Raw genomic sequence first — 27,633 nt, 5'->3', positions numbered from 1 at the left:
GAGGTTAGATGAACATCTTGCTGGGGTCATTTGACCCCAGTATTCTTTCCTGCCATGGCAGGGGGTTGGACTAGATGATCTGCTCAGGTCCCTTCCGACCCTAGAAACTATGAAACTATTGTATGCAATACTGCAAATAAATAAATAAGATACAGACACAGAAAACATCTACCTTGTGGTGATTGTGATCCACCAGCCCTCCAATCACGTAGGCTTTGGTTTCATCCAGTTCATTCAGTATATTAGGGGAATCTGAAGTAAGATACATCAAGTCTTCTTTCTTCATCAGTTCACTATAGTGCTCTGACCTAATGTGGATATCCTTTAAGACAAACAGAAGTTCCAAGCTGCATACAACTGAACACTGTACAGGCTTTTAATATAGTCAAGCATTAGATATAGCTAAAAAATGTATAGATGCAAGCTGTCAGTTACTGAACTAGCAAGATGGCACTGGTGCAGTATCAGTGGAATAGTGTATTAGCCAGTCCACAGAGTGTTTTTCTCCCTCACATCCCTGTTTACACTGCACTATACCACTAAAGCTTAGTATTTACCAAGTCCCCATCCCACCATTACTGGCCCAGCTTTCAAACAGTAGCTTGCAAATAGGTGCCAGTTAGCTTTCTGGCACCCATATAAAATTACAAGAGGCAAGGTTGATCTCTTATGATTCTCCCTGGAAACTTAAATAAGCCCCTGAACACCAGCATCTTACCCAAATTTTTATTTTCATAAATGGAAGTCAGAATAAAGTGTTCAGCTCTTGTCCCTTGCTTGGCAGGACAGGTTTTGGCTGTAGCTACAGAAAAGCAGTCACAAGACCTTGCTGCTCTATAACAACTTACACACAGAAAGTTCTGGCTGGGTTGCCAGGTTATTGGGATGTTTACCACATGAATACTGGTTTAGTTTAAGAGGACTGTAAGGAAAAACAAGAAGAAAAGATAAAAAAAATGGCCTAAGATAACCAACTTTTCCACAAATACTTGAGATACCGGGGATATCAGGGATTTTAAATAGTCTCTCTTTCAAGAATAGTAAGCTTTTGGTGGATCGACTAAGGGTCAGCATCTGCCTGAAGGTTTCTGGGAAAAAAAAGTCTTATCAAACCTACCATTCAGTGGATGGTAATCTTTCATAAAGTTGATGCAGTTTTATCCTCTCCCTTTAACTACTTTACTTTCTTTCTACTATACAAGTAACACTTCTGCTTTAAAAAAAATAAAAAGGTTGTCACTGTAGACCACTGTTCAGAACTGAGGTGTATATTAAGTCAGTAAATGCCTATCCTTAAATAGGCTAAGCTGTAGCTTGAACTAGCTATTACTTTTATGAAGCAAAATTCATTCAAAATAATTAAAATCCATTAAGACTTAAGTTATTATTTCTAACAACACCTCTGATGTATTAATAAACACTTGAAAAAATGTTATTACCTTCCAGTTGACCCATCCTTTGTCATTTTCATTCATATTGTTTTTCAACTGACCACCATGGCTGGTCAAGTAAAACTTGGAAGAGAATAAAAGAAAAATAGTGCATAAAGTCCAAATTCCATATGCTGCCATGTTTTCCTAAAAAATGTCTCTCCTTCTGAAGGGTTACGTCAAACCCTTACTGATGTCAGTAAGACTATTCTTTGAACAAGCAGTTAAAGGTACAAGGGCAAAAGCTTTTATTTTCGTTTTGTCCTTGCGCTGCAGATAGAAAACTAAGCATTAGTAAGTTGCTTAGAAAAGTATACAAGCATCTGGCAGTCCTTACAGTAAAAAAAAAAATCACATGCTCCTTCATGTATCTAGGCATGTTTACTGAGCTTATTACCAGGAGGATTATTTTTGTAGTAAATAGAAATATGAAAAAGACAGTGTTCTAAGTTAATTGTTCACCTGTTGGGGCAAGGGTTGCCTCTTGCATGTTCAGAGCACAGGAAGTGCTTACATGCATTATGTGTTGTACATACCTGTACAGGATGCAAAGCTTTGCGGTTTTCTGCATAACATCTCTGAATTTGCTTGTGAAGCTTCTTGACATCCTGCAGATAACACAATTATACAGTCTCCCTCAGATAGATCACCACAAAATACTTTACAAGAATCAGTCAGAGGCTAGAGAGAGAAAAAGGAAGCTTTTAAGTGGCAAAACAGGTTCTTGGTTGGGAGAAAAATCGGAATCTTAGAAAGGAAGAAAAAGAAACAGAAAAAGAAAAAAAAAAGTAAAAGTTGCTGTGAGCAAATCACACAGTAATTTCTGTGGCTTCTTAAGATCACATTCTTTAGTTAGCTTTAATCACATGTTGATTTAGAACAATGTGAAGCAAATGCTAGACTCAACTTATTCCCAGGAATAGAACATATTTCTACCATGCATATTTTAACTGTAACATTCTTTCACCCACAAAAACCTAAGGTATTTCTACATTACATTTTTTAGGACAACCTGAAGCATCCATAAATAATTTGAAAAATTTATTTTCACTTCTCCATCACTCCCCCATGAAAACCTAGATAGTTTGTATTTAGCATGACTCTAGAAATCATTACTTTGTTAGCCAATAACACATTCCATTTAGGACTTCAGAGTGTCAAACCAGCAGTTTCAATTTTGTCCAGGAACTTACTACGTAACTAGTGTCACTGACTATTAACACTGTGCGCTCTGACTCAACAAGCTGCCAGATACATTCTGCACTAACTCCAGTTTAAGAGGCCTTGCTGTATAGCTGCACATAAAGAACGTCACAGCAGGCTAGTCCTGAGGGCCTAAAAATGAGAGCTTTTATAGAAAAACTTAAATCAGAAAGAAAAGGTACTACCTTCAAGTAGACAGAGAAAAACTTGCACATTTAGGTCCAGTTCTTAATTCACTACTAGACCTATGTCTAATACATCTTTAGTTTGTGAATCTGGCCCACTTAGCCAAACACAGTTCCTTGACCTTCTGATTACTGACCACCCTCCTCCCAATCCACCTTATTCCAGTCATTTCTGGGTTAACCAGAAGTCATCTTGATTTTAGCTATCCTCACATTCATAAAAAAACAAATCAATTTATTTGGTCCACTTCACCAGCTACCTCTGAAGCAGTTGAAACAGACGTGAGCATCATCATGGCTGACTATGTTGCAACCCATGGGCCCCTGTGAACTCTGCTAGGGGCAGCAAGAACTCCTTGAGCAGGAGGCCTAACAAAATGAGCCTTTGTAGTACCTGTAGAATGAGCTCCCAGAGAACACGAATGGCCTGGAATTTAATGGTTGACATGATGTACATATTACATAAAACAGAAGTAGTTTGTGTTCTCAGATGCAGTCAATTTACAGGACCATGTCTCCACAAAAGTAGCTGCATTTCTAGCAAGTTTGGACAGAAGCATCTTTTGAAGCCTCAACATTTAAGCAGCTAACATACATGCTAATGTATGAATTCATGTTGTATAGCAAACATTATTCTTGGGCAGAAAAAAATTGAAAGAACTGTCCCCACTCTCAGATCATGCCAACAGTAGTACCAGAAAATGCCTAAGATTTTTGCTTTCAATAGCAAAATTTAGTTTACCTTTAATACCATTAGACTGTCAAAACTGCAGTCTACAATAAGGCGAAGGTTGCTAGGAACAATATCCCGACGCATACGCTTTCTGTCACTCCCTTCATTGTTAGATTCTGGTTGAGACTGACGTTCTAGTTTTCTTTTCTGGCGCTTTTCTTTTCGCTTCTGCCTAAAAAAAGAAGTAAAAAAAATAGTCAGCTGTTCTATATGCTACAGCTCCTGGGAGATAAAAATATACTTGAAGAAGTTAAGGAAGAACATGGAGCTGTCCCACTGTCCTATCTAGTAGGGTAGCCCACCATAATGCTTAGCAAAGGGGACAGCTTGAAATGCAACTGGAAGTAGACCCCCATCTTCCTTTGTAAAGTCATGGGTATATTTATGGCACTAAGTTGTTTGGGTTAGAATCTACTAACTCGATGGAAAGAAGCTCTTCCATTTCAAAGGGATCAGAATCAGGTCATATATGCAAAAAGGAGTAGGAATACCACAGCTGAAAGAAACCACTCGTTTTCAAATTGTTTCTCTCTCTTTAAAATATGCCTGTTTAAACTAAAATCTGAAATGTTAGCACCTAAACTTATTATAATCTTTAAAAATCAATAAGCCTTACAGGGTACATGTTTTTCTATATCAGAAAAGAATGAGAAGAAATTACTAATTTTGAGGTCAAGTTTTATACAATAGATCCTGTAACGTATGAAGGGTTTGATGTGATGGGTGTTCTGCTACTGGGTGCAAGAGCCAGGCAAAGACACCACAGGCAGGTTACACCATCACAAATTTGTCAAGGTCATCCATAGGGCACATCCAGAAGTCTGATTTGATGCAAATTATGAGCAAAAAGCAAATTATTTAGTAAATAAGAAAAATATCATTCATCATTTTCTTATGTTTTGAAAATGCAACATGAATAAGAATCTGAAAATATTAAACTACAGCAGTTTTTAAATAAACCTATGTCACAGGTAACAAAAAGATGTACAGCCAAAGCTGCTTAAGACATCCACAATTAAGGCAGCAAGCTCTTTAACTCAAGAAAATGGTGCAAACCACTTCCTATCTTCCACTAACCAAATATTGAAGGCACTGTCTAAGCCATGTTAAAGTGTGGCGGCTCATCAGTGCAGACACAGCATGTGCTTACCTTACAGAGCAATAACTGGGTCAGTTACAACATTGACAGGCTCAGCTAATCATTCAGCTGTTAATCACTTTCACGCTTGTTAACAGCAGGCTTGAAAGGGAGAGCTTCTGGTCTGTGTCATGGCTGCTATTAGCACAAAACTAACATCGGCCACAAACGTGACAAGTTGTTATTTTCAGCACTTATTCCAGTCATGTCTGCTGCTGCAGCCATATAGCCAGCATTGCAGCACAGTGCTCACAGGCCATAAGGTTTTAAACCCCTGTATGAATAACCAAGCAGAGAGCTGTCTGTCAAGTAGACCTGCTATTACTGACTCAGACTGTACCAAATATAGTTTAAAAGGTCTGCTTTGTAACTGCTACACTATGTAAGTTTACTACATAAACCAACAAGGACACATCTTTCACTAACACTTAAGAAGCTCATTCCAAACAGCTGCTGTCTGGGAAATTATTCTTTGGTGTACAGCTAACATTTGGAGAAATCAAAAGCAGCCCTATTCTTCAATCCCTTTCTCTGCAGAACATTGTAGAAAGAGTGTGAAAACTTACCACTAGGGTCTTATTTTGAAAGACCACGAGCCACCCAGCAGCATTGTTTTGTATTGTCAGAGAGGAAATCTGCCACTGATGTTTGGTTTTCATTGATTAGTCAAGCAGGGCTAACAGCCAGCACATGCATTGCTGGTTCATATAGAAGTAACAATGAACATTACTTCTCCAAGGCAACTATTTTGGCCAATTAGGGAAAAGATTCACAGGTTCTGAAAGGCACCCCCCTCTTGGCTTTCATGGCAAGTTGAGAAACAGTTGCTGCACCACAGGCCTATTGGGAGTGAGGAAGATGCTCATCAAAAGTTCCTTGATCCTCAGATAGGACAGCTGAGGACTTATCCCATGCTTCGTTTGTTCAAACACTGACTTAAATTCTGGGGGTTTTTTTTGCTGTACACAGCATTTATGCACAAGTTCTGCTTCCCATACCTAGTTATTTTTGGAATTCACCATGTAGAAGAGTCACAGTTCGAACCGTACCTACGCATGTCTCTCTGTTCTTCCCACTGTTTCTGTTTCAATAGCTTCTTCCTTTGTCTCTTCGACATAGTTTCAACACACTCTGTCTTGTCTGGTCCCGAGTCCTCTCTTTCAATTTGCTTATCATCTGAGTTCACCTTTTCCCCTGTGTCAGGAACTGTGGGCTCCAGATCCTCTGTTGGCCCTTCTGCATTTTCTGTTGGTATTTCTGACATTTTTTTTCTAATGGTTTTTCCTGAATCTTTTCTTAAGAATTAGGATGTTTCATGAAAAGTCTCTCTCAAGACTGCCACTAAGAAAAAAGAATGCTGGATGTTACAGAAATACTGAGAAGCTTACTACAAATCAGTAGCATTTTAAACCTATTATAAATGCATATTGAAACAAAAACATTAGACAGATTTTTACTCAGTGCCTTGGCAAGAAAACAATTAACAGAAAACATAGTAGACATCATTACTGCAGCATTCAGTATACTCCAAAAAATTCAGTGATGCCATCTGGAGCTAACCAACAGCATATTTTAAGAAGGGGGGGAGGGCAGATCAAACTGAGTTATGACTCAGCTTATAGTAATTTTCTAGGTATCTAGATCAGTTGAATAGTATCCCTATGTCCATGTGGGGGACATAAGAAACCATGGAAGAACTAAAATTGCAAAAAGGTGGCTCAGGTTGTTCAGGGATTTTTTGAACAGAGTTCTCTACTGTTTAAAGATAAGCTATTTAATGCAGATCTCACAAAACCAACATTTGCAATAAACTAGGAGTTTGGACCCTTCACGTTAAAAATAGAGGAGAGAGTATTACAAGGAGCTGCCTCTAGCTACTTTTCCAAAGGCTCCGAGTCAGTTTTGGGGTGAGGGCACAGTGTTCAATTCTGGTGACATATTTTTACTTCCTCCCTCCTCTACTGATTTCTAAACAAATATTCCCTTCTTCCTTACTCCCTCTTCTGCTGCTACACAGAAAGGGAACTACACTGGTATGAGGAAAAAGATGCCACTGCTGCTATGCAAGCAAAGTGCCAGCAAGTGCAACAAGAAAACACTGCAACACAAAAGTTAGTGCTTTGCTCAGCCTTCTAATTCCAGTAACTTTAAATGTCACTGATAACAGTGAAAAGTCATTTGTTGCCTCAAACAGGTGGTGTCCCTTTAGGGACAATTTTTGTACCTTCCCACTTTTAGCAACCTGTATGGGAGCGTTCAGGATACAAGGAACCAGGGTGGACTGGGCAAGGCAGGGAGGAACAACCAGTCCATCCCATCACAAAGCACCCCAGCTGCAGAGCTGCCCTGGACGTGACAGCGATGGCCCCCTTGTTCTTTCGGGAGAACCAGGGCTGGGGCAGCTCCTTAAAACTGGGACAGTCTATGCATGTCCCAAATTCAAATATGAAATATGAATTTTCATTTCTCCCTAGGGAACTTTTCCAATCTCTGCTCTCTCCTATTCCTGATGATGGGCTAGTATGCTCAAATGCTTGCAAATAAAGCAAGGAATTTGTTTGCAACTATCTAGCTGGTTTAATAGACCAGTGGTCTCCAAAATGGGGTGCGTGCACCCCACAGGGTGCACAAGACTATCCATTGGGGTGTGGGAAGAAAATATTAGAACTTCTATTTATATTTATTTTGTATCTACAAATATAAGAAATTAACCTTTACTAATATTTAATATACGGATTGACACTGGCGCCCTCACTTGGTCGGTATGTCAAACAAATAAATATACATATATTGGGGGTGTGTGCTCAAAATTTTTTTACTGATGGGGGTGCGCAATCAAAAAATTTTGGAGACCACTGTAATAGAACATATCATCTCTTCCACGAGTTTTGATTCCCAAGTTCAAAGCCACGTGCACCTCTTGGGGCGGGGCGGAGAGGGGGAAGGGAGGAGCCCCCAGTCAGCGCTGCGTTTCCACACCAGCACTTGGAGAAACCGAGGGTCGCCATTCCGCCAGGCACCGGCACGAGCGAGCCGCACAGGTCCCGCCGCTGCCGGATCCCCGCAGGCAGGCCCGAGACACCCTTTATGGCGCGGCCGGTTACACACATAGCGTGACACACTGGAGACTCCGCTGCACTACTCTGCACTGCCCCCCTGCTGGACCCAGCTGCCCGCCCGCAACCCACTCCCTCCCTCCCTCCCTTCCTCACTCACTCACCGGCGCGTGGCTCCACCAAGACTCCAAGTCCCGGCGACGACACGGGCTAATGTCGTCATCGCTTTGCGCCGCAAGCGAAAGGCGGGGCCAGCACGCAAAGGCTACAACCCCGGCGCATGCGTAGATGTGTTGCTCGGTTGCTCCTGGCGCGGGGGTGGAGTTTCGCATGTGCAGCAGGGGCGGGGTCGGCATGGAGCTCCAGCGCCACAGAGGCGACTCGGGTTGCCCCGAGAAGGGTAGAGCCCTCATTTTAATACAGGGATACTGGATAACTTCCCCCCCCCCTTTTCCGTTAAAAAAAGTAACCCGAAATCTGCATTTTTCTACGATTAAAATGAAACATCACTATATATATATATCACTAACATACACATATATATATATATTCTAGCTCTGTCATTTTTGCAATGTGATTCTAGTCTGAGTAAATTAGAGGTTCTGTATTTTTTGTCTCACCCCAAGCTTGACCAGCTTGGAGTTAAAAAAAAAATTGTGACCACTGCTAAGCCATTTGGGGATCTGAAAGTCAAACTATTGTTTCTGATTTGTGTAGAATCATTACTAATAAACACGGGACAAGGTAAATGCTATTTTCAGCTATAATTTTGCAGTTCTTTTGTCTTCACTGGAACTGTAGTTAAGGGCAGATAAGATGCTGTTCATGGAGTTTAGACTGGTGGTCTCCAAAGTGGGGTGTGTAAGACAATCCATTGGGGTGCAGAAAGAAAATATTAGAACTTCTATTTCTCTCTATATATAAATATACATATATTGGGGGTGCGTGCTCAAAAATTACTGATAGGGGTGTGCGATCAAAAAAGTTTGGAGACCACTGGTTTAGATCAGCAAGAGACAAAACTGGCATTTCAGAAGTACAGCTTAAATGAATGGTTCCGCTGAAGCCAACAGGACTACTCACCAGCCATAGGGCAGGGCAAGCAGGGCACTAGTCCTGATTGCTGATGTAGAGGAGGTGCCAGTGGCACCCCACAGTGTTTGGCACCTCCCTCAGCTCTCTAGAGCACCAAAATTGCTGGTTGCACCTCTGCACACATGCATTAGGATCTAAATTAAGGGTCCTGTGAGAACAGGCAAGAAGAAATAGCATTCAGCTCGCTGTCTTCTAGCTTCATTGGCTCCATAGGATTAAGAAGAGTGAAAGTAAGAAAACCTTATATTTATCCATGGGTTTTAGTGGTGTGGCTGAGTGCATACACAGGGCAAGAGGTATTTTTACATGGTCACATTCTTCAGAGTATCCCACGTTTCAAAATATCCGTGCCATTTTGCCCTTTAAATTGTTACAGTATTCACATTTAACTTATACAAATTACATTATCAATTCATCCTTAAATCTAAAGCACGATTACTCAATTGGATTTTAATTCACTGAAGTGAAAATAAAGCTATTTGCCCAGCAATGTTAAAGAGACATATAAAGTCAGCAAACACATCAGTATGTGTTACCATAATATCTTTTTCATGTACATTAATGCTTGTCTCAGGTTTCAGTGGTTCCAGATATACACAGCCTTCCAGCCCTAGTGTTGGTTTCAGATTTGCTTCTGCTATATTAAAGTCACAAAACTGTATAGTGTTTCCATAGCAAGACATTGACCTTTAACTGATGTTAAATATGTAATAAATTAAATATTTGATTTCTTCAGAGATCCATATATTCTTCAAAAATCTGGATTTACATTTGCTTATGCTAGTATTTATTTTAAACCTTGTCATGTACCTAGAATCACATACAGAATCAAACTATTTCAAAACCATCACAGTCCCAATAGAGAATCCATCATTTTCACTTGGCCATTAAGAAGCTGCTGGACAGTTGCTGGCAGAACACCATTTGCTTGCTTGCTTCATTTTAAAGCAAACCAATTCGCACAGGATTCAAAAGGACTTTTGCTCAGGAGCATGAAGCTCCTTAGACTTTCAGATTAATTTAACAGTTTTTCTCACTTACCACTTCCATTTCAAATCCAAACCTATGCTTCTTTAACCAGTCACTGCATGCAACTTTTCCTGAACTGGAAGTTGTCACAATGCCAAGTGATGACAGGGTAAATTGATGACCCAAACAAGTGTAAATGGTTAAAAATACAGTTAGACTGACTCAATTTTTCTGATACCATCCAATGTGAAGTGTTAAGAGATCAAGTTTCCTTGAACTGAAGTACACTGAATATAAAATGCAACACAGCAGCTTCTTCAACAGCCAGATTAAATAAAAAACAAGAGAAAAAAAATTAGCAACTAAAAATCATCAACATGATCATTTAGTAATAGGTATGCCTGTAGCATACCTTGGTGATTTTGCAGAGCAAGTGGCAACACAATAAGAGAAGAAAAAAACTCACTGGAGGTTCCAGGTTTATATCTAGAAATCACTCTTTGTGACCAAAAAGGCTAGGTGAACTGGATTCTAGCCTGCCGTTCCAGTGGGGAGCACTTTGGGGTGCTCAGTGTGAGCAGGCTTTACTGTAAATAATGCTTGCAAATAGTTCCCTAAGCAGGTCATCTGACCATTTCACCTATCTAGGCCTGACAGCAGGCCACAGAGACTGCCCAGATTGGATCCTCATGACTTAATGTTTAATTGTATTGGGTTAGTGTTTTCCCTAGGTTAAGACTACAGTTTTGTAACTGTTCTGTTGCAGGTGGAGCTGACTGCCTGAGCAGAAGTGAAGCTCTGAGAGACAGGGAAAGAAGGTCCTAGGGTGGATGGAAAGAGAAGGTCCCAGGGCTGACAAGGTGAAAAGGAACGGTTTCAGGGCAATTCGAGTTCTCCAAGTGAGGACAGGGGGAATTGGAATGGCACAATAAAAACTGTTTGTTTTGAAGGAGCATCCGGTGTGCTGCTTGGGACAATGGCACTCTGATAACCCTCATCTTTTAAAGAAAAAAACATCTCCCCTCCTTCCCAGGAGCTGACTGAAAAGAAGGAGCTCCCCAAGGTGGGAATGCTATGGATCACTGGGGAAGCCAGGGACTGAGAAGAGCCACGCTCTCAAAGCCAAAGGTTTGTCCCTTGTGAAGCCATGTTCAGGCTGGCTCCAGAGGGTCCTCTCAGGAGAGGGAGACCGAATCAAGCTGCTGCTTGGGGGAGTTCTAAGGAAGCGCTTTCCCTTTCCTCTCTGAAAGGGGCAGGTTGATCCTTTCCTTTTTTCCTTTCCATGACAGGTGGCAAGAAAGGTGGGATACCAAAGCACCTACCCAAAGCTATGGCTGAGGATTCAGCATATAAACACTTGCCAGAAGAGAGATCTAACCTTTGGAAGGGCCAAGAAAGCACAGCTAATCACACTCCTGGAACACAGCAGTCAAGCCTCTGAATCAGTTCTAGACCCAACCACAGGACAGCAGCTTGATTTTCAGGTACAGGAGGTAGGCAGCATTAGTGATGATCATTGAAGCAGCTGGAGCAGCAGCTGGGTGTCATCACAACCCTCTTCCACTAACACTGGGCTGGAGCAGCAGCAATTCATGTTGGAGAAACAGAAGTGTCAGATGGAGGAGCTTCAGCTCAAGATGAAGTACAAGGATCACCAGTGCCAGATGGAATTTGTGCTGGAGCTGGCAATACTGAGGACCTTCAGGAATCCTGATATGGACCCAGTGAGAGTTTCTGGATTTTGGGCATCATCAGGGTTCTGGGTTACCCTGGCCAGCAAGGACCCAGGGGTCTCAATTAATATTATGAGACAAAGGGTAAATCGGGGTGAGCCATTTCTCTGCCTGGTCTTCCAGGGCTAGATGCTCTCTCAGAACTATTTCGTTTCCCTGGAGTCCAAGGTGATAAGGGGAATCCTGCTATACTGGGGAGACCTGAGCTACTGAATGGAAAAGGTGCTACTAGGAAGCCCATAATAAGACTGTCTGGGCCTCCTGATTCTAAAGGTTTCCCAAATCATCCTGGCCCAGCTGGTCAGCCAGGGACCCCAGGTTGTGCTGGCTTGGGTGGTTTACTAAGTACACCAGATTTGCCAGGTCAAAAAGGTGAACCTAGAGTGGGGCTCCCAGGTCCCAAAGGGTTATCAGGCCCACAGGGCCCAGGTGCTATCCCTGGCCCTAAGGGAGATGCAGGACTGCTTGGCTTGCATGGCATCCCAGGCATAAAGGGACAGGAAGTCCACCCTAGCCTACAAGGTCCTGCCAGTGCCAGTGGAGAGAAAGGTAAACTCAGTTATGATGGAATCCCAGGTGCTCCTGGTATCAAAGGTGACCAAGATATTCCTGGAAAGGGACTTCCAGGAATTCCAGGGAGAAAGAGTCTTTCAAGGATCCCAGGTTTTCTGGTGCTTGGCTGGAAATAATTCCCAAGGTAGGTCATCTAGATGCCCTTTTCACCCCATGGGCAGATTCTAGTCTAGGCCTGACAGCAGGAGGCAGAGACTTCCCCTGATTGGTTCCCCATGACTCAATGTTTCATTGAATTGGGTCAGTGTTGTCCTCAGGTAAAGATTACAGTTTTGTAACTGTTTTATTGCAAGAAGCTCTGCAGGACCAGGAAAGTAGGTCCCAGGGCTGACAGATAAAAGGTCCCAGGGCAGAAAGAGTAAAGTCCAAGTGAGGACAGAGGAAACTGGAATGGCACGATAAAGACTGTTTGTTTTGAAGCAGTGTCTGCTGTGCTGCTTGGGACAATGGCACGTGGATAATCCTGTTTTAAAGAAGAAAACACCCTTCCCAGGAGCTGTCTGAAAAGAAAGAGCTCCCAGGGGGAGCTAGGGACTAAAAAGAGCCAGGGCTGAAAGCCAGAGGCTTGCCCCTTGTGAAGCCACGCTAAGGCTGGCTGCAGAGAGTCCTCTTAGGAGAAGGAGACTAAAGGCTGCTTTTTGAGGGTGTTCTGAGCAAGAGCTTTCCCCTTCCTCTCTGAAAAGGTGCAGGGTGATCCTTTTTCTTTTTTTGTGACACTCTCACTAGGTAAGGTTTGATTGCTGAACTTCTCAATTATTCCACACAGAGAATTTGATAAATACAAAACAAAGAACTATGAACTATAGAGTCTAGGTGTCCAGATCCTCCTGCCCTAGTTTCAGGCTGGCACCACCACTTACTTATTCTCCTCTGAAGCCTTACCCACACACCAGTTTTATTACCAAGCCCATGCCACTGAGCCTTGTGGTTCTCAAGCTAACTAAATTAAACTGAGCTCAGGTATGGGTTGCATTCACACCTCCTATTACAGCATAAATAAACTGTCAGCAATGGGTGTACTTAATGCGTTCAGATCTTGGCAAACTCTATGGATAAAATACATCAGTCACCAGTAACCTTGGTTAATTATCATCATCAAAGAATTTTCCTGAGGTGGAAAAGGAGGTACATCAACAATAGGGTAAACATTGTAATGTCCAACTCTTAGGTGCCAGGTCAGTTAGTGGTCTCTTTATGTAGGATGCCAATGCTGCCTGTATAATGCCTAAGAAGGGTTAGGCACTGAAGAAAAAAATCCACAACTGCAAGCACATTGAAAGTTGTTGTAGGCCTATCCATTTCAGGGATGTAGTTGCCTAACCCCAGGCTGGAGGGATGTTTTTTCTTCCACTCAGGATTTCCAGCCCTGAATGGCTCTCTAAGTCAGGTTAGTCCTTTCTGAAAAAAATACAGTGAGGTGGAGAGCAGGCCCTCTCCACCTACAGCCAATGTTAAATGGTTAGAGCATGGTATGTAAAATTCATGGGGTCAAGTCTCTGATGGGAGTGCTAACCATCTGCTTATCTTCTGTCAGTGGTTAAATGAAAATAAAAAGCACAGGCAGTCCTCAGACTTACGACACAATTGTTTCCTGAAAACCATGTCTTAACTCAAAACGTTGTAACTCGGAACCAATTTTCTCATAAGAAACAATGTTATAAATGGGGGATTGTTCCTGAACCAAGGCCTGATACCCTGTTTTCATCAAAAATACCCCATAGTTTTGTACTTGATCAATTATAGATGAGTAATATAGCTACATTATTGTATTTATATTGTAAATAGCAATCATACTGATTTTTAAGGACTTCTTTGAGGTGACTTTGCTGGACTTTTTGAAGGGTCTTGGACTTGTTGAAGGGTCTTGGCTGGAGTCTTCTCAGGAGTCTTGGCTGCAGGTTTTTGTGGAGTCTTGTCAACTTTCTTAAAGAAAATGTCCAAGGAAAATGTTCTCTAGGGAGATGAGCGATGCAGTGAATTTGTTGAATGGCTTCGCATTGGATCAAGCATAAAGTCGAAACTGATGTCATAAAGTTGAAACTGCGTGTCAATTTATAAACATTGTAAGTGCAAAATGTTGTAACTCAAAACGTAAGTCAAGGACTGCCTGTATTTCATTCAAAGATAGAATTGCTTCAAAAGAGACAAGCTTGAGAGAACCTCTTACCCCCAATAGCACTATAGACGAGTTATTCCCACACACTCTCCAGGAAAGTGGGAGAATCTGGCTTCAAATCCCCACTCCAGAAGAGGAATTTTAAATCAGGTTTCCTGTATCCCTATGGGACCACAACTCCTGGCTGTTTTGTATTATGTCCCATCTTAAGAATGGCTTCTGGTCTGGGCCCCAGAGACAAGACTAGCACAGGAATAACTAGTTTGTCAATTCCACTGGGGTTTGGGCACCAAAATATACAGCACCATCAGGACTTGGGTGATTATATACATGCGTGGTGGCAGAAATGTAGATGCTAGGGGCATTTTAATGGTAGAAATATAGGCACCTAAAGGATTTTGGTGGCAGCTAAAGCAAAGACTGAGGATCTACATTTTAGATTTAAGTACCTAAAATGGCAATTAGGCAACTAGAGTTCCTTTGTAGTTCTAACCCGAGGTTTTGATTGAGTTTTGATTAGGATATATTGGTAAAAATTTATCAATTTATCATTTTATTTCACTGCATTTTTCCTATAATACAGAACAACAATATTTTACTCAATTCAAATGATCAGAAGAAGCCTGAATAGTTTTATTAGGTCATATAATGGTATACGATTAATTAGTTGGACTCTGGAAAATATGTGCCAACAGTAGTACTTTGACCCTAGACACATGCCAACATGGCTTAAGTGAGGTGTAAATTATGGTCTGATTCTGTAACCTCTGAAATTGATGGCAATATTCCCGTTGACTTTATTGGGTACAGAATTCAGCCTGAAAAGTCTAACTTATGGGTTCAGTTCTGATCTCTTTTACCCTCCTCTTATAGTGTAACTCCTTGGACCTCAGTGGACTTACGTCTCATTGACAACTGGTATAACAGAGATTGGAATCAGGCCCCTGTTTTAAGTACATTTTATACCATATATTTTCCTGACCCTTTTCTGCCCTTAACTGACATAGCACATAGACATCATCATACTGATTTAAACCAGATAAGAATAAGGCTGCTAACATTTTGAGTGTCAGAGGGCAGAAACAGATGAGCAAATTATACAGAGTTAAAGGGGATAGGGCTACTTTATGTCTGCTGCTCCATAGTAACTCTTTCTGTCTCTACTCCTACCTTGTAGTAAGTGGAAGTTAAACCAGAGTAATCTAGCTCTGTTTCATTCAGTGCTTACCTGACCCAGTTTAGATTCCACTTTATTACAGCAGACTCACAGCAGAGCAGGTCAGATTCAGCCCCCTCCCCTGTTTACCTCCATATAACGTGTTTGACTCTTTGTACCCCAGGACACATCCTTTTACTTTGTTGCAAGGAAATGTATTTCCTTGAAGTATATGACATTATTTCTTGCTTATATTCCAAGGAGGAGAGGTAGTAAGCATTTCCGCAGATGAAAGATATAAGTAACTCCAGGCTTTTGTCAACTTGAAAATTACCTACGTTTTGAAAAAGTACCACTTTTAAAAAGTTTTCAAAAAGTACAGCAAGCTCACAGTTTCTTGCCTTCCAAGTCCTAGAGAACATACCAGGAGTATTTGCTGTAGTCCAGACTAGACATACACAAACACAGATATTATTCAACTTTGGTCATGCAAGAAAATACAATTTAGAAAGTACAACCCCCTCCCTCCCCTCAGAGCTAGGAAAGGATCAATTTAGATTCATAGATGTACGGGCAGAAGGGATCTTAGTAGGTAATCGAGTCTAACACCCTGCCCTGGGCAGGAAAGAGTGCTGGGGTCAGATGGCCCCAGCTAGGTGCTTGTCCAGTCTCCTCTTGAAGACCCTGAACATAAGAGAGAGCACCACTTCCTTTGGAAGCCCATTCCAGGTTCTTGCAACCCTTACTGTGAAGAAGTTCTTTCTAATGCCCAACCTAAATCTGCTCTCTGTCAATTTGTGGCCATTGTTCCTAGTTACTCCAGGGGGTGCCCTAGCAAATAGAGTATCTCATTCTCTGCTGCCCTCCCTGATGGAGGCAGCCACAGGATCTCCTAGCACCCTTCTCTTGCGAAGGCTGAAAAGATCTAGCTCCCTCAGTCTCTCCTCGTAAGGCCTTGCCTGCAGGCCTCTGACCATACGAGTGGCCCTCCTCTGAATCCTCTCAAGAGTCTCCATGCCCCTCTTGAAGTGCGGCACCCAAAACTGGATGCAGTACTCCAACTGCAGCCTGACCAGTGCCACGTAGAGGGGAAGCATCACCTTCCTGGACCTCTTCGTCATGCATCTGCTAATGCATGATAAAGTGTGGTTTGCCTTGTTGATCATCTTGTCACATTAATGACTCATGTTCATCTTGGAGTTGACTATGACTCCAAGATCCCTTTCCGCTGCTGTGTTGCTGAGAAGGTCATCCCCCAGCCTGTAAGTGTGTTGGTGGTTTTTTTTGCCCAGGTGCAGCACTTTGCACTTGTCTTTGTTGAACTGCATCCTATTTTGTTCTGCCCATTTTTCCAACCTGTCCAGATCTGCCTGGATTCATTCTCTACCCTTTGATGTGTTAACTTTGCTCCATAATTTGGTATCATCTGCAAACTTGGATAGGGTGATCTCCGCACCCTTGTCTAAGTCACTGATGAAGACATTGAATAGCACCAGTCCAAACACCAAGCCTCACAGGACTGCACTGCACACATCTTTCCAGGTCAACATCGACCCATCTACCCACCACTCTCTGGGTGTGACCCCCAAGCCAATTTGCCACCCACCTGGCCATGTAATCCATGAAAAACCACTATATACAGGAAAAGCCGCATTAACCGGCACTTCATTAACCGGCATGCTCTATTAACCGGCATGCCAGTTGACGCCAGTTGATGTGGCAAAAGGGAAACCGGAAGTGGGACTTCCAGTTTTGTTGAATCCCACAGTCTGGAGGAAAGCAGCCTGTGCGGGGTATAGCAGCCTGCGCTAAGCCCCCGCTCCCTTTCCCCCCGGCACACTGACACTGGGGGAGGGGCAGAAGGGGTGGCATGGTTAATCTGAGATGTGGATGTGCCAGATGCGGTAGGAGGGGCATCTTTGCCCAACCAGGCAAAGACGCCCCTCAGATAACCAGCACATTTGGTTATCCGGCACCCCCCATGTCCCGTGGATGCCAGATAACAGAGCTTTTGCTGTACATAGGAATCGGTTGAACACAATATTTTATCGATGTATATACAATCTTAAAGCAATTTGGAAGCCTACAGTGCCTCAATCATTATAACAAAATAAATTCTAAATACCTTTATATTTTGGCATTTGATTTTGTTTTTATCATAGAAAATCAGAGCTCCCTCTGCCCACTTTGCATGCCAGGATGCAGGTCCAGCTGCAGCTGTCCCCCTGCTCATTGGCAATGCATACAGGGTACACGCGGGTGCATGTACACCCCCTGAGATTGGCCACCACTGATACTACCGGTGGTGCCTGCGGGCAGTCACTGCTTGCCATCCTTCCCCTTGCTGCTGACACTACCGGTGGCATTTGCAGATGGTCACCAATCACTGGTAGGTACTCACCGCCTCCCCCCGCCACCGACACTGCCGTGGCCGCCTGTGGGAGCTCCTTGCTCACCGTTGCCACACCACCGCCTAAAGGCAGTTGCTATGCACCCCCAGCCTCAGGAGGCATGCAATGTTCATGCTCCTGCTGGTTTGTGGTGCTGAGCAGCCCTGATATGCTGATGCCCTAACCCTGCCTATTCCATTGCCCCTCACTCCCAACCCACAGTCCCCCACCCTTCCCAGCTCTGCTGGTGCCCCTCACTCCCAACCCACTGCCTACCACCCCCAGGCTCAAGCTCCCCAGTATGTGGGAAAAGGTGGGGCATTGGAGGCAGGGGGTGATGCCGTAAGTGATACATTGGAGGGGAATAAGGAGGCACATGCCCCGCCATGATTTCTGCAACCACAGCACAGCATGGGGCTGTAGCCTGGCTGAACTGGCCTCAGGCAAGATCTGCCTCTGTGACCCAGTGAGTGGGACCCAGTGTGGGAGGGGGTGCTGCACCACCATGGCTGCCAAGGTGAGGTGCCCCTTGCCCACCTGGTAGCAGCGGGGGGGCACAACTCCATGCTGCCACCAGGAGCACCACACCAGCCATGCCGCCATGGCCTCCAAGGGGAGGTGGCATGACCATGGTGCCTGGAGTTGTTCCCCCCGCTGCTGCTGGCTGGGTAGGGGGCGTCTTATCTTGGTGGCTATGGTGGTGCTCCCAGCAGCAGAGGTGGTGACAGCAGTACCAAGCCCCGCCACTCCGCTCCTCCCTTTCATGCTGGGTCCTGCCCACTCTGTTGTGCAGCCAGCTCCTGCCTGGTGCCAGTCCAGCCAGACTGCAGCCCCATACCTCATGGTAACCACAGAAATCTGTGGGGGCCACATGCCTCCCCAAGTCCTCCCCATGTGTCGCCTATGTGCCTGCCCCCCCATGCAATACCTATGCCACACCTTATAGACTTGCCTGCAGGAAGCTGCTCTTCACCATGCTGCCTGGTTGCATTGCTGGCCACGTGGATGTGTGCTGTGTGCACATGTACGTGGCTCCCTGCCTCTGATTGCCATCCCCCGCTCCTCCTAGCCCCAAGCAGCCCTTTGCAGGCTGGAATCCTGCCAGCCTGTAAGGGACAACCCATGATTCCCTGGGGTTTTTTTTTCCTTTAAAAGGGAAAATTGGTGATTTTCTATTTTAAAGGAGAAGATCTGCATTTTTCCATGGGAAACACAAAACCTGGATCCCTGTTGATGTACCATAACATCTGCAACCCCCTTTTCAAAATTTTAGATCTACCCATGGACCTGTTATATCCTGCTCCTTGGTCCCACCCCTAATCCACCCAATTTAGCTCCCTGTTATGAGCACAATGGATTCTCTCTTAATGTGTCATAGGCCACATCTACACGAGACATTTACTGTGGACCTGCCTAATTAGCTCTGCAGTATCTCAGCATTTACACAAGCAACACTATTAGGCCACAGTAAACTAATTAACCTAATTAATAGGTTAGTATAAGTACTATCCTGCAGCAACATTATTTAGCATGCTGCAAAACACATTTAGATGCTAACAGGGCTGGCTGGAGAATGAGTGCTTCAGTGTGGAGGGTGCTTGCTGGCTAGCCCTGCACTGGAGCACCCTCATGACCCAGCCAGCCCCTCCACAGCACACTGAACCAGCTTGGAGCAGCCCCAGACTGGCAGGCTGACACCCCAGGCCCCTGCTAGCCAAAGCTGCCCTGTCCTGGCTCAATGTGCTGTGGTCCCAGGAGCAATAAACTCCGGCATAATAAGTGCTGGTATTTATTGCATCACATGAATTCACATGTAGATGAACCCAGAATGGAGAAGGTGGAGAAGGCATTTATAGCATCACAAGGTGAAGACCTGGTGAGTTTGCAGCTTTTTATTATTACACAACACTTGGCAATAGAAATAATTCAATGGCTTTCTCCCTATGATTTAAATACAGCCTAGGAGCAATGATTTGTTCCGGATGCTCTTGAAAAGGAGGCAGGCACACAAAAGGCCCCAGAGCAGTGGAATAAGGCAAAAAAAATGTCACAATATATTAGCAGATAATATTAGCCACAGGCTAATATTAGCCATAGCTGTTTATAGAACATGGCTTGATGGGAAGGCGAATTTTCCCTGGCTGCTTCTTCAATAAAAACCTCAAGGGCAGGGAGAGGAGATAGTAATTGCCAACAGGTATATCACTAGATAAACATTTGAGGGGAAATTGTTCCTCCTCCTCTGCGGCTACAGAACACTCAGACAACAGAGAAACCAGCACCATTTCACTGATGATTTGGAGACCTTTCAGAAGGGTGGATACTCATTGTGTGCCAGGGAACTTTGCTTCAGCAGGGCTTCTAGCATTCCCTGGCACAGGAGAGGGAGGGCTGGGGTGAGGACGGTGGGTGGTGTATCTCATTTACACAGACCCTTTAGAAATGTGTCTCATTCCACTGTAGGGATGAAAGTCTTGTAGAAGCTCCTCTAGCTCTGAGACTGGCTTAGTGGCTGAGGAGTGGTCATGCTGCCACTTCATTACCAAGTTGTGGGGTGGGGAGGATTCTGTTCATCACCCCTGAGAAACTCAGACTTGGCACAAGCCTGAGGGAGATTTATCCTCAAGGAAGGAGTGGCAACACTTAGGGCCATACCAGGGCATTTAGTAATAAGATGTGATGGAATGCATCTGAGAACAGGGACAGTTCACATTTGTACAGTGCATACAGTGGGGAACTATTTTTTAGACTGTGGAAGTTTCCCAAAGGTGTTTAAGACATTTAAAGCTAGATTTGATAAAACACTAGAAAATTTAAATCAGAGAACAGTCCTCACTGGCAGGGGAACAGTGTGAACAGCCAAATAGACCTTTCTATCTCCATCTTCTCTCATTCTAATGACAGGCTAATGTCTACCTGAACTGGAAATATAATAGAAACTCCTTGCTTAAATACTCTAATTAGCAATCAACATTTTGTCCAAATCTGTGTGGTAAAATTCCAGTGTTTTTATTCAGAGGCAGATATAAATGTAGAATATATCTGCTTCCAGTGAAGCCCTCAGACTGTCTTGTACTTACTCACACTATCAGTACCTGACTGTCAGCAATCCTCAGGAAGCTGAAGGGGATACTTAGATTACCAGGCAGTGTGAAGAGGGTAGCAGACTCTTTTCCCGTACAAAATGGGCTCAAAACAACTCCCAGTAAAGGCAGTGGGAGAAATTCCCACCGATTCCTTTTGGAACTGGATTGGGCCCCATTCAGGACCCTGACTACATTAGATTAATATTTAAAAAAAAAAACAAAAATGAAAGCTGGGCTGAACAATAAAATGGATAAAAGACACCAATTACCCCAGTCCTTAATAATTAACTGTGGGACCTTCAATGAACTTAGTACCTGAGTGTGGAATTTGGAGTCTGACCTTTACTACATCTAGATAAACAGTGTTGCAGATTCAGAGGTGCTCTCTGCCACTTCCGTCCAGTTTAAGGAGTTCTCTCCTGGGCAGCTCTAACATTCCCAGTTTCAGTCACTAAGGAGAGTAGAGCATGATTCTTCTAACTGTGCTTTTCCTCTGCATCATTTCCACATACTCAGCCTCTGTTAAAGGTAGGTCTATTCCATGTGTGATTAATCTTTTGGTGATTATATTGGTGAATGTATGCTTATATCTTTTTACAACAGAAAGGAAGCCCTTATGTCAAGTGTTTCTCCTGCAACATGGTTTCTAATTGCATGCACTAAATAATAATAACTATGCAGCTTAAATAAGTGTAATGATCCTTCTTTTCCTTTCTGTGTCCTTGTGACAAGGTATTTAACAGAATTTGCTGCTTCATTGGAATTTGACAGGGCTGCACCGTAAGCGCTTCTGCTATGGCCTTACATTTATGACTTCTGGGCTATCAACATGTGCCTTGGCACCCATCCCCTAGTGTAATGATTATTGCAGCAGAATTTGGGGAAGAAGCAAAGTGATCAAGTGCACAGCTCATGGGGCTGGCAGGAATCAGGAAACCTGGGTTCCCTTCTTTGCTCTACCACTGACATACTGCATGACCACTGACATCAAAGAAACTATTTACATGCTTAGAGTTAAACATATGTTGAAGTGCTTTGGTGGATTGGAGCCAGACAACTCTGTACTTTGAGACTCAGTCTCTATGCACTTGATCCAGTTCCCATTAAAGTAATGCAAAAGACCCCCACTTAGCTTTACTGGGAGGTGGATGGTGGTGCAGTCACCCACCCTGGCAATCTTCAAAAAGCGTCCTGACGCCCATCTTGCTAGGGTCGTCGGATCCCAGCGGTTTTTCCTGCCCAAGTGCAGGGGGGCTGGACCTGATGATCTGTAAGGTCCCTTCCAGCCCCTAACAACTATGAAACTATGGATCTGCTCTAAAGAGTGAAGTTCTGGACACCCACATTTGCTCTAAATAAAAGGGCTTTGTGTAGGTATTCTGCACAAGGTCAAGGGTACAAAATCCACACATAGGGACTAGATTCTTCAGGGTCATGCTGTCAGGTCATGGAACAGGGGAAACTGTCCTTCCACAAAGGCTGTGTGTGCCTACTTTGCCACTGTTTGTAAAAGATGGGCTAAATTTGTAAGAGTTGTAAGCCAAATCAGTTTGCATTTTGAGTGAAAGGGAACTAAGAGTGTTTTGCAGCACCAGTCAGTGCACTGAACATGCCATTCCTAAAACCCAGACAAACCTTCATTCATGCAGTTTAATGAAGGTGTCCTGAATGAGAATGTAAAGGTGTGAGTGTCATCCCTCCAATCTTGGGCTAAACTGTGGGGCAGTCTGTGGGACGGGTTAACAGTTGCTGTCCCTTTCTGTCCCTTGAGTAGAAGATCTGATTCACTGGATCTGTTTAAGCACAGACCAGTAGTTTCTCCCCCATCTCACTGCCACCTGAACCCTGTTACTCCTTTTTATACTAGCATAGCTGGAGCTAAAATGGAGCCCAACTCCCTCAGTTTTGGGGGAGCTATGTTCCTTCTGGTCATCTACTGGGCCCACCTTCCCCCACAGGAGTTGCAAAGTGTAGTGGTATACAGCACCTCTGAGTACCTGAATTTAACTGGACTGCCAATAAAGTTCTTATTCTACAGCTACTCATGTCAAAATGTCAAAATTCTTGTATCTGCTCTTTCTGGATTCAATGTAAAATTAATTTAGCAAAATTGTTCCTTGATATAAAAAGACATATACATCTCTAGTGCAGTACATCAACAGTAACTGATTAGCAGATCTTCAAAAGAGCCCTGTTAGGTCTCATTGTCTCGATTGTAGAGATGGGGGAACAAGACTTAGAAATTAAGCAACTTGTCCATGGCCAAACAATGTAGTTAGTGGCAGAGCTGGGATTGGGATATGTTTGTGTCTCAATCCAGCCAAAAAATACTTAAGTAGTATTCTTTACATTTAATCAACCAGCTAATTGCACACATTACATTTCTTGCAGTTGCATCTTAAAATATTTTCAAACAAACATAGGTTTTGGTTTTTAAAGCTATCCAGTGTCACCAGAACTGGCAAATGTAAATTTATGGCCTTAGAGCCAGCTAGTGGTTAGAGACGCACGTTGTGCATGCCAAATGTATTAATAAAAGGCACAGGACTTGACAGCTGTCTCAACTCATACAGCTTAACCTTCTGTATTATACAGTATCACAATTTAATTATAGAATTGGCATCTTACCCCTAATGACAGACACTTAACATTACTAGTCAAACTATGTGTTATGCACTCCACCTTGAATACTACATAGTTCATGCAGGCATTTCTGACTCTAGGACAGCATGGCAGAATGAAATCTGGGTGTCCCATCTTTCTGCTCATTAAGCCAGGAGGAGTTTTGCCCCTCACAGCAGTGGAAAAAGGATAAGGGGTTAAAAGAATCCCAACTCATTGTGTAGGATACATAGACCAGAGCTCCTAAGGGCAGCATTACCAGTGTTTAACAAGACACACACACTCTCTCACAAATAATAGAAATATTCCTCCTTAAACAGCTCTGTAATTTTTCTTGTGAAGGAAATGATAAGTGTATTTATTAAAGGTATTTTCAGTAATGGTTCTATTTGTAGCATCAACCTCTCTACAAATATACAGCCTTTAATCCCTTTGGTGGCTTTCTCTTTTCTATTGCAATATGTTTGCTTTTACTTCTTGCGCCTTCAAAACTCTGCTCTGTTCCCTACTTATCCTCCCTAGGCTCTTAACACATCTCCCACCACAACCCCTTTCTCCCTTGATGATATCAGTTTTGTAAGCCAGTTTACCCGTTTCCTCAAAAACAATCTCTCTTCCATGCTACTTCCTACACATGGGATATCTTTTCTGAGGGGCTATACAAAGTTACTAACTTCTTCATATTTATGTCCCTCCTACCCACCTCATTTCCTCCATGATGCTCACAAGAAACTAGGCCCCCAAATAATCCATTTATCTATTTCCTGCATGAGCTAACTGCTTTTACGTGAAGAGGGGAAGAAATATTGAAAGGGAGATACAGGAAGGGTATATTACCTGAGAATTACTGTAGAGAAAAATAACCATGGGCTTAATGGTGGAGAAAGAATGGAAAAAGAAGTCAATTTAATTTAACATAAAAAAGAGAATCAATGTAGCCAATAAGACATGTCCATCACCACCTTAATTGTTTTCCATGCACGTGCTCTCCTTGCCCTTTCTGTCTCTTTTTAGGTTTCAAGAATATTGCGGGAAGGGCTGTAGAAAGAATGTGACATGTTACAGTACTGCAATTTCACTTGATACTACATAACTACATAATAAATAATTAAAAACAGAGGTTGTGTTGAAATACAGCATGCTTAAAATGAGAAACAAAACTTCAGCAAGCATTTACTTCAAGGAACTGGGGTCTGTTCTTGAAAGGTGTTGGCACGTTCACAAGAAGGTGATCCTTTCATCTCCCAGTAAGGCCAAATTCAGTTGCCAAGTCAGTAAAGTGGAGAGTGCACTTTACAGGTAGCAGTCACACATTTTCTAGGAGCAGACCCTCTATTTGTTAAAGATTTCAGTGAGTGCTTACCAGCATTATTACCTTAGCAAGGAACGAGATCACAGCTCTAAACTTCAGCTCTATTATGGTACTAGTTCTCTTGACCTGAACAAATGGTCCACTTCCCAGGAATGGCAAGATCCTGAACTGATGCAAATCCATCAAGTTTTACTGAATGTCTATGGAACTAAAACAGTTTACACCAGCTGACTCTTTCTGGTTGCAGTTTCCCACATAGCAGTATGTCTCAGTTGTTTTGACTTCCTATCTTAGCATACTACTGGCCTAAAATCTTGTATAAAAATCTCCATGAACAATAAAGTTGATCCAATAAATGATATTTCCAAATAAACCTTGCTCCTTACCCCATTTGAAAACATGTGCCCAAAAACTAGGACAGTGTCTTAAGAGATTTTTATTATTTATGAACACTTCAGTTCTTAAAAAAATCCATGCTATTGTGATGGATCTCAAATGTGTTTTTAATAAAAATAAGATTTTCCATTTTGTTAATACCTGCCAATTGGATAAAGAAATACCTTGCATTTTTCCATGACCCAGTTAACTGAAATATTTATTTAGCAGAATCAGATCAAATGGGAAACAATGGCATGCCAAGAGACAGATTCATCCCTCCTGTCAAAGATAATATTATGTTTTCTGGCTTAACTCTGCTGTACAGTTTTGAATGAAGCTTCTGCAGTAAAGGTTTGATTCTGCACCCATTAATGTCTAGATGGAATAGAATTAGCCCACTATAGTTACAAACAGCATTAATATCACTACAAAACTAAAAACAGATTGTGGGCGGACAAAAATCTCAGTTTTTCCAGTGAAATCCTGTGGATTTGATAACAATTTGTGTATAGTTAGTTTCACAGCCTCCATTCCTTCCAACTATTTTGTGACCCAGGTAATTCTCTCTGTGGAAAAGTACTTTACAGCCAGCAACAGGAGAGGGGGAAAACCTTGTAAACGCAATAAAGAGCATTTATGTATAAACTAGCCAACTGCCCATCAGGAATGATGGGGGGGCGCGGAGGGGAGAGTGGGGGGGACAGAGCTCTGCCACTGCCTCTCAGGAGCAGGGGGCAGGAAGCTTGCCCCACTGTCCCCTCTGCTGCCTTTGGCCAACACCCTGCCCCGCCCCCTCTGTCATGGCGCTGCACCGCCACCACTGCCTCCTGCCTGGAACACTTTTGGAGCATTCTGATTGGTTGTTTCAGTAACCAATCAGTGCTCCAACAGCGTTATGGACAGGCAGACAGATGGACTAAGCCTTTTATTATATTAGAATTTACAGTGTTCCTTTAGCAACAAACCTCTCTTTTCATACAATTTAAGGGGCAAACATAACATAAAAGTCAATGGTAACACCACACAGAATGAACAACACATCCAGGCCATCGGGGGAAACGCTAGCTTTTCCTGAGGCTGTGAGGAGCCCTGAACAATGGCACTGTGGTATGATGTGTGATCTGTACATAGGGTTGTACCTGAGAATAGAGGAGGAACGGGCATGGAGTAGAGCATAAGTGGAGGGAAATGCCTAGGTTTTTCCCTTTTACTGCTTTCACCTACATTTGCAAAAGAGGGACTTCATTCTTTGCGTCCCATTTTTGTCACTGCAGATGAGAGTGGAGAATTTAATGTAAGTGCCCAAGCTTGAAACATAGATCTATGATACATGGTTTTGTGTCTTTTAAAATGTATTGTATAAATGTAATAACAGTGAGTCAGAATGCCAAGAAAAATTAATTTTATTTGAAGAAAATGGGTTTAATGCTGTGAACTGAAAACAATGTTTTCACCTCTTCATTGCTTTTTTTTGTGACTCCACTTGAAGGAGGTTCTAAGTACAGTGACCAAAGAGAAGATACTGAATGAAGGTGTGGGGAGCTTCCTAATATACTGTATTTTCTTACCTACAACATGCACCTTTGCCCCCCGTCCCCCGCAACCAATCAGCCTCCCAAAATTAGGGTGTGTGGATTAAATGGGGAAACTGATTTTTAGTCCAGGACAGAAACACCCTGCTTTGATTCCTGCTCCACAGTGATTCCTGCCCCACGTTATTTTCCTGGCATCTCAGGAAGTCAGTTGACTTAATAGCTCATTGTTCTTCACTCTACAGGTGTTAATGACCATGTCTCCTTTTTAACCGACTTGAAATGTTGGCTTGATTATTGGAACATCTTAAAGCTATTTTATGTCTGCTAGCAGTTCCTGGTCTCTTTTTTTCCAATTTCACAGCCCTGGAGATGTTAGCTCTTTTCGCCCAAAGTTATCAATCTACCCATGGACACCAGTCTTTAGTAGTATCTAGGGTTTCAGCTTTAGTTAAGCAGGGAAGGGAGAGTGAGTCAGCTGATCATTAGGCTCTGTCTCTACTCTATACAGCCACAATTCTGGAAAGATCTTTTTTTCTTCATTTTGCTTTTCAAAAACAAGGTGTGTATTATATCCCCCGGGCTCGGTACTTGGGCCGGTGCTGTTCAACATCTTCATTAGCGACCTGGATGAGGATGTGGAGAGCACCCTGTTCAAGTTCACTGATAACACCAAGCTGTGGGGTAAAGTGAATACACCGGCAGGCAGGGACCACATCCAGGCAGATCTGGCTAGGTTAGAGAAGTGGGCGGATCTGAACAGGATGCGGTTCAACAAGGACAAGTGCAGGGCGCTGCACCTGGGGAGAGGGAACCAGCATTATGGTTATAGGTTAGGGGCTGACCCTCTCGACAGCACACAGGCAGAGAGGGATTTTGGAGTCAGGATTGACTCCAGGATGAATATCAGTCGCCAATGCGACAAA

The 27,633-nt window shown here is 43.1% G+C and overlaps 2 protein-coding genes across 2 annotated transcripts in view; one reads left to right on the top strand and one right to left on the bottom strand.

Annotated features, from left to right (window-relative positions):
- Nucleotides 1-7,986, bottom strand: part of TRMT10A (tRNA methyltransferase 10A) — a 23,749-nt gene extending 15,763 nt beyond the window's left edge. Inside the window, exons 1-6 of the mRNA XM_019553371.1 lie at nucleotides 7,910-7,986; nucleotides 5,739-6,030; nucleotides 3,561-3,723; nucleotides 1,967-2,038; nucleotides 1,440-1,514; nucleotides 173-322 (exon numbers count right to left, since the gene is read on the bottom strand). Of these exons, the coding sequence (XP_019408916.1) occupies nucleotides 173-322; nucleotides 1,440-1,514; nucleotides 1,967-2,038; nucleotides 3,561-3,723; nucleotides 5,739-5,953 (675 nt within the window). The 5' untranslated portion in view covers nucleotides 5,954-6,030; nucleotides 7,910-7,986. The remainder of the gene's footprint in view (nucleotides 1-172; nucleotides 323-1,439; nucleotides 1,515-1,966; nucleotides 2,039-3,560; nucleotides 3,724-5,738; nucleotides 6,031-7,909) is intronic.
- A 13,249-nt stretch (nucleotides 7,987-21,235) lies between these two features.
- Nucleotides 21,236-27,633, top strand: part of MTTP (microsomal triglyceride transfer protein) — a 50,160-nt gene continuing 43,762 nt past the window's right edge. The window contains exon 1 of the mRNA XM_019553375.1: nucleotides 21,236-21,391. Within this exon, the coding sequence (XP_019408920.1) occupies nucleotides 21,331-21,391 (61 nt within the window). The 5' untranslated portion in view covers nucleotides 21,236-21,330. The remainder of the gene's footprint in view (nucleotides 21,392-27,633) is intronic.

Source organism: Crocodylus porosus, unplaced genomic scaffold, assembly GCF_001723895.1.
Source record: "Crocodylus porosus isolate Cpor-Errol unplaced genomic scaffold, CroPor_comp1, whole genome shotgun sequence".
In the NCBI taxonomy this organism is placed as follows: domain Eukaryota; kingdom Metazoa; phylum Chordata; order Crocodylia; family Crocodylidae; genus Crocodylus; species Crocodylus porosus.
This window is presented reverse-complemented; position numbering and strand designations above follow the sequence as displayed.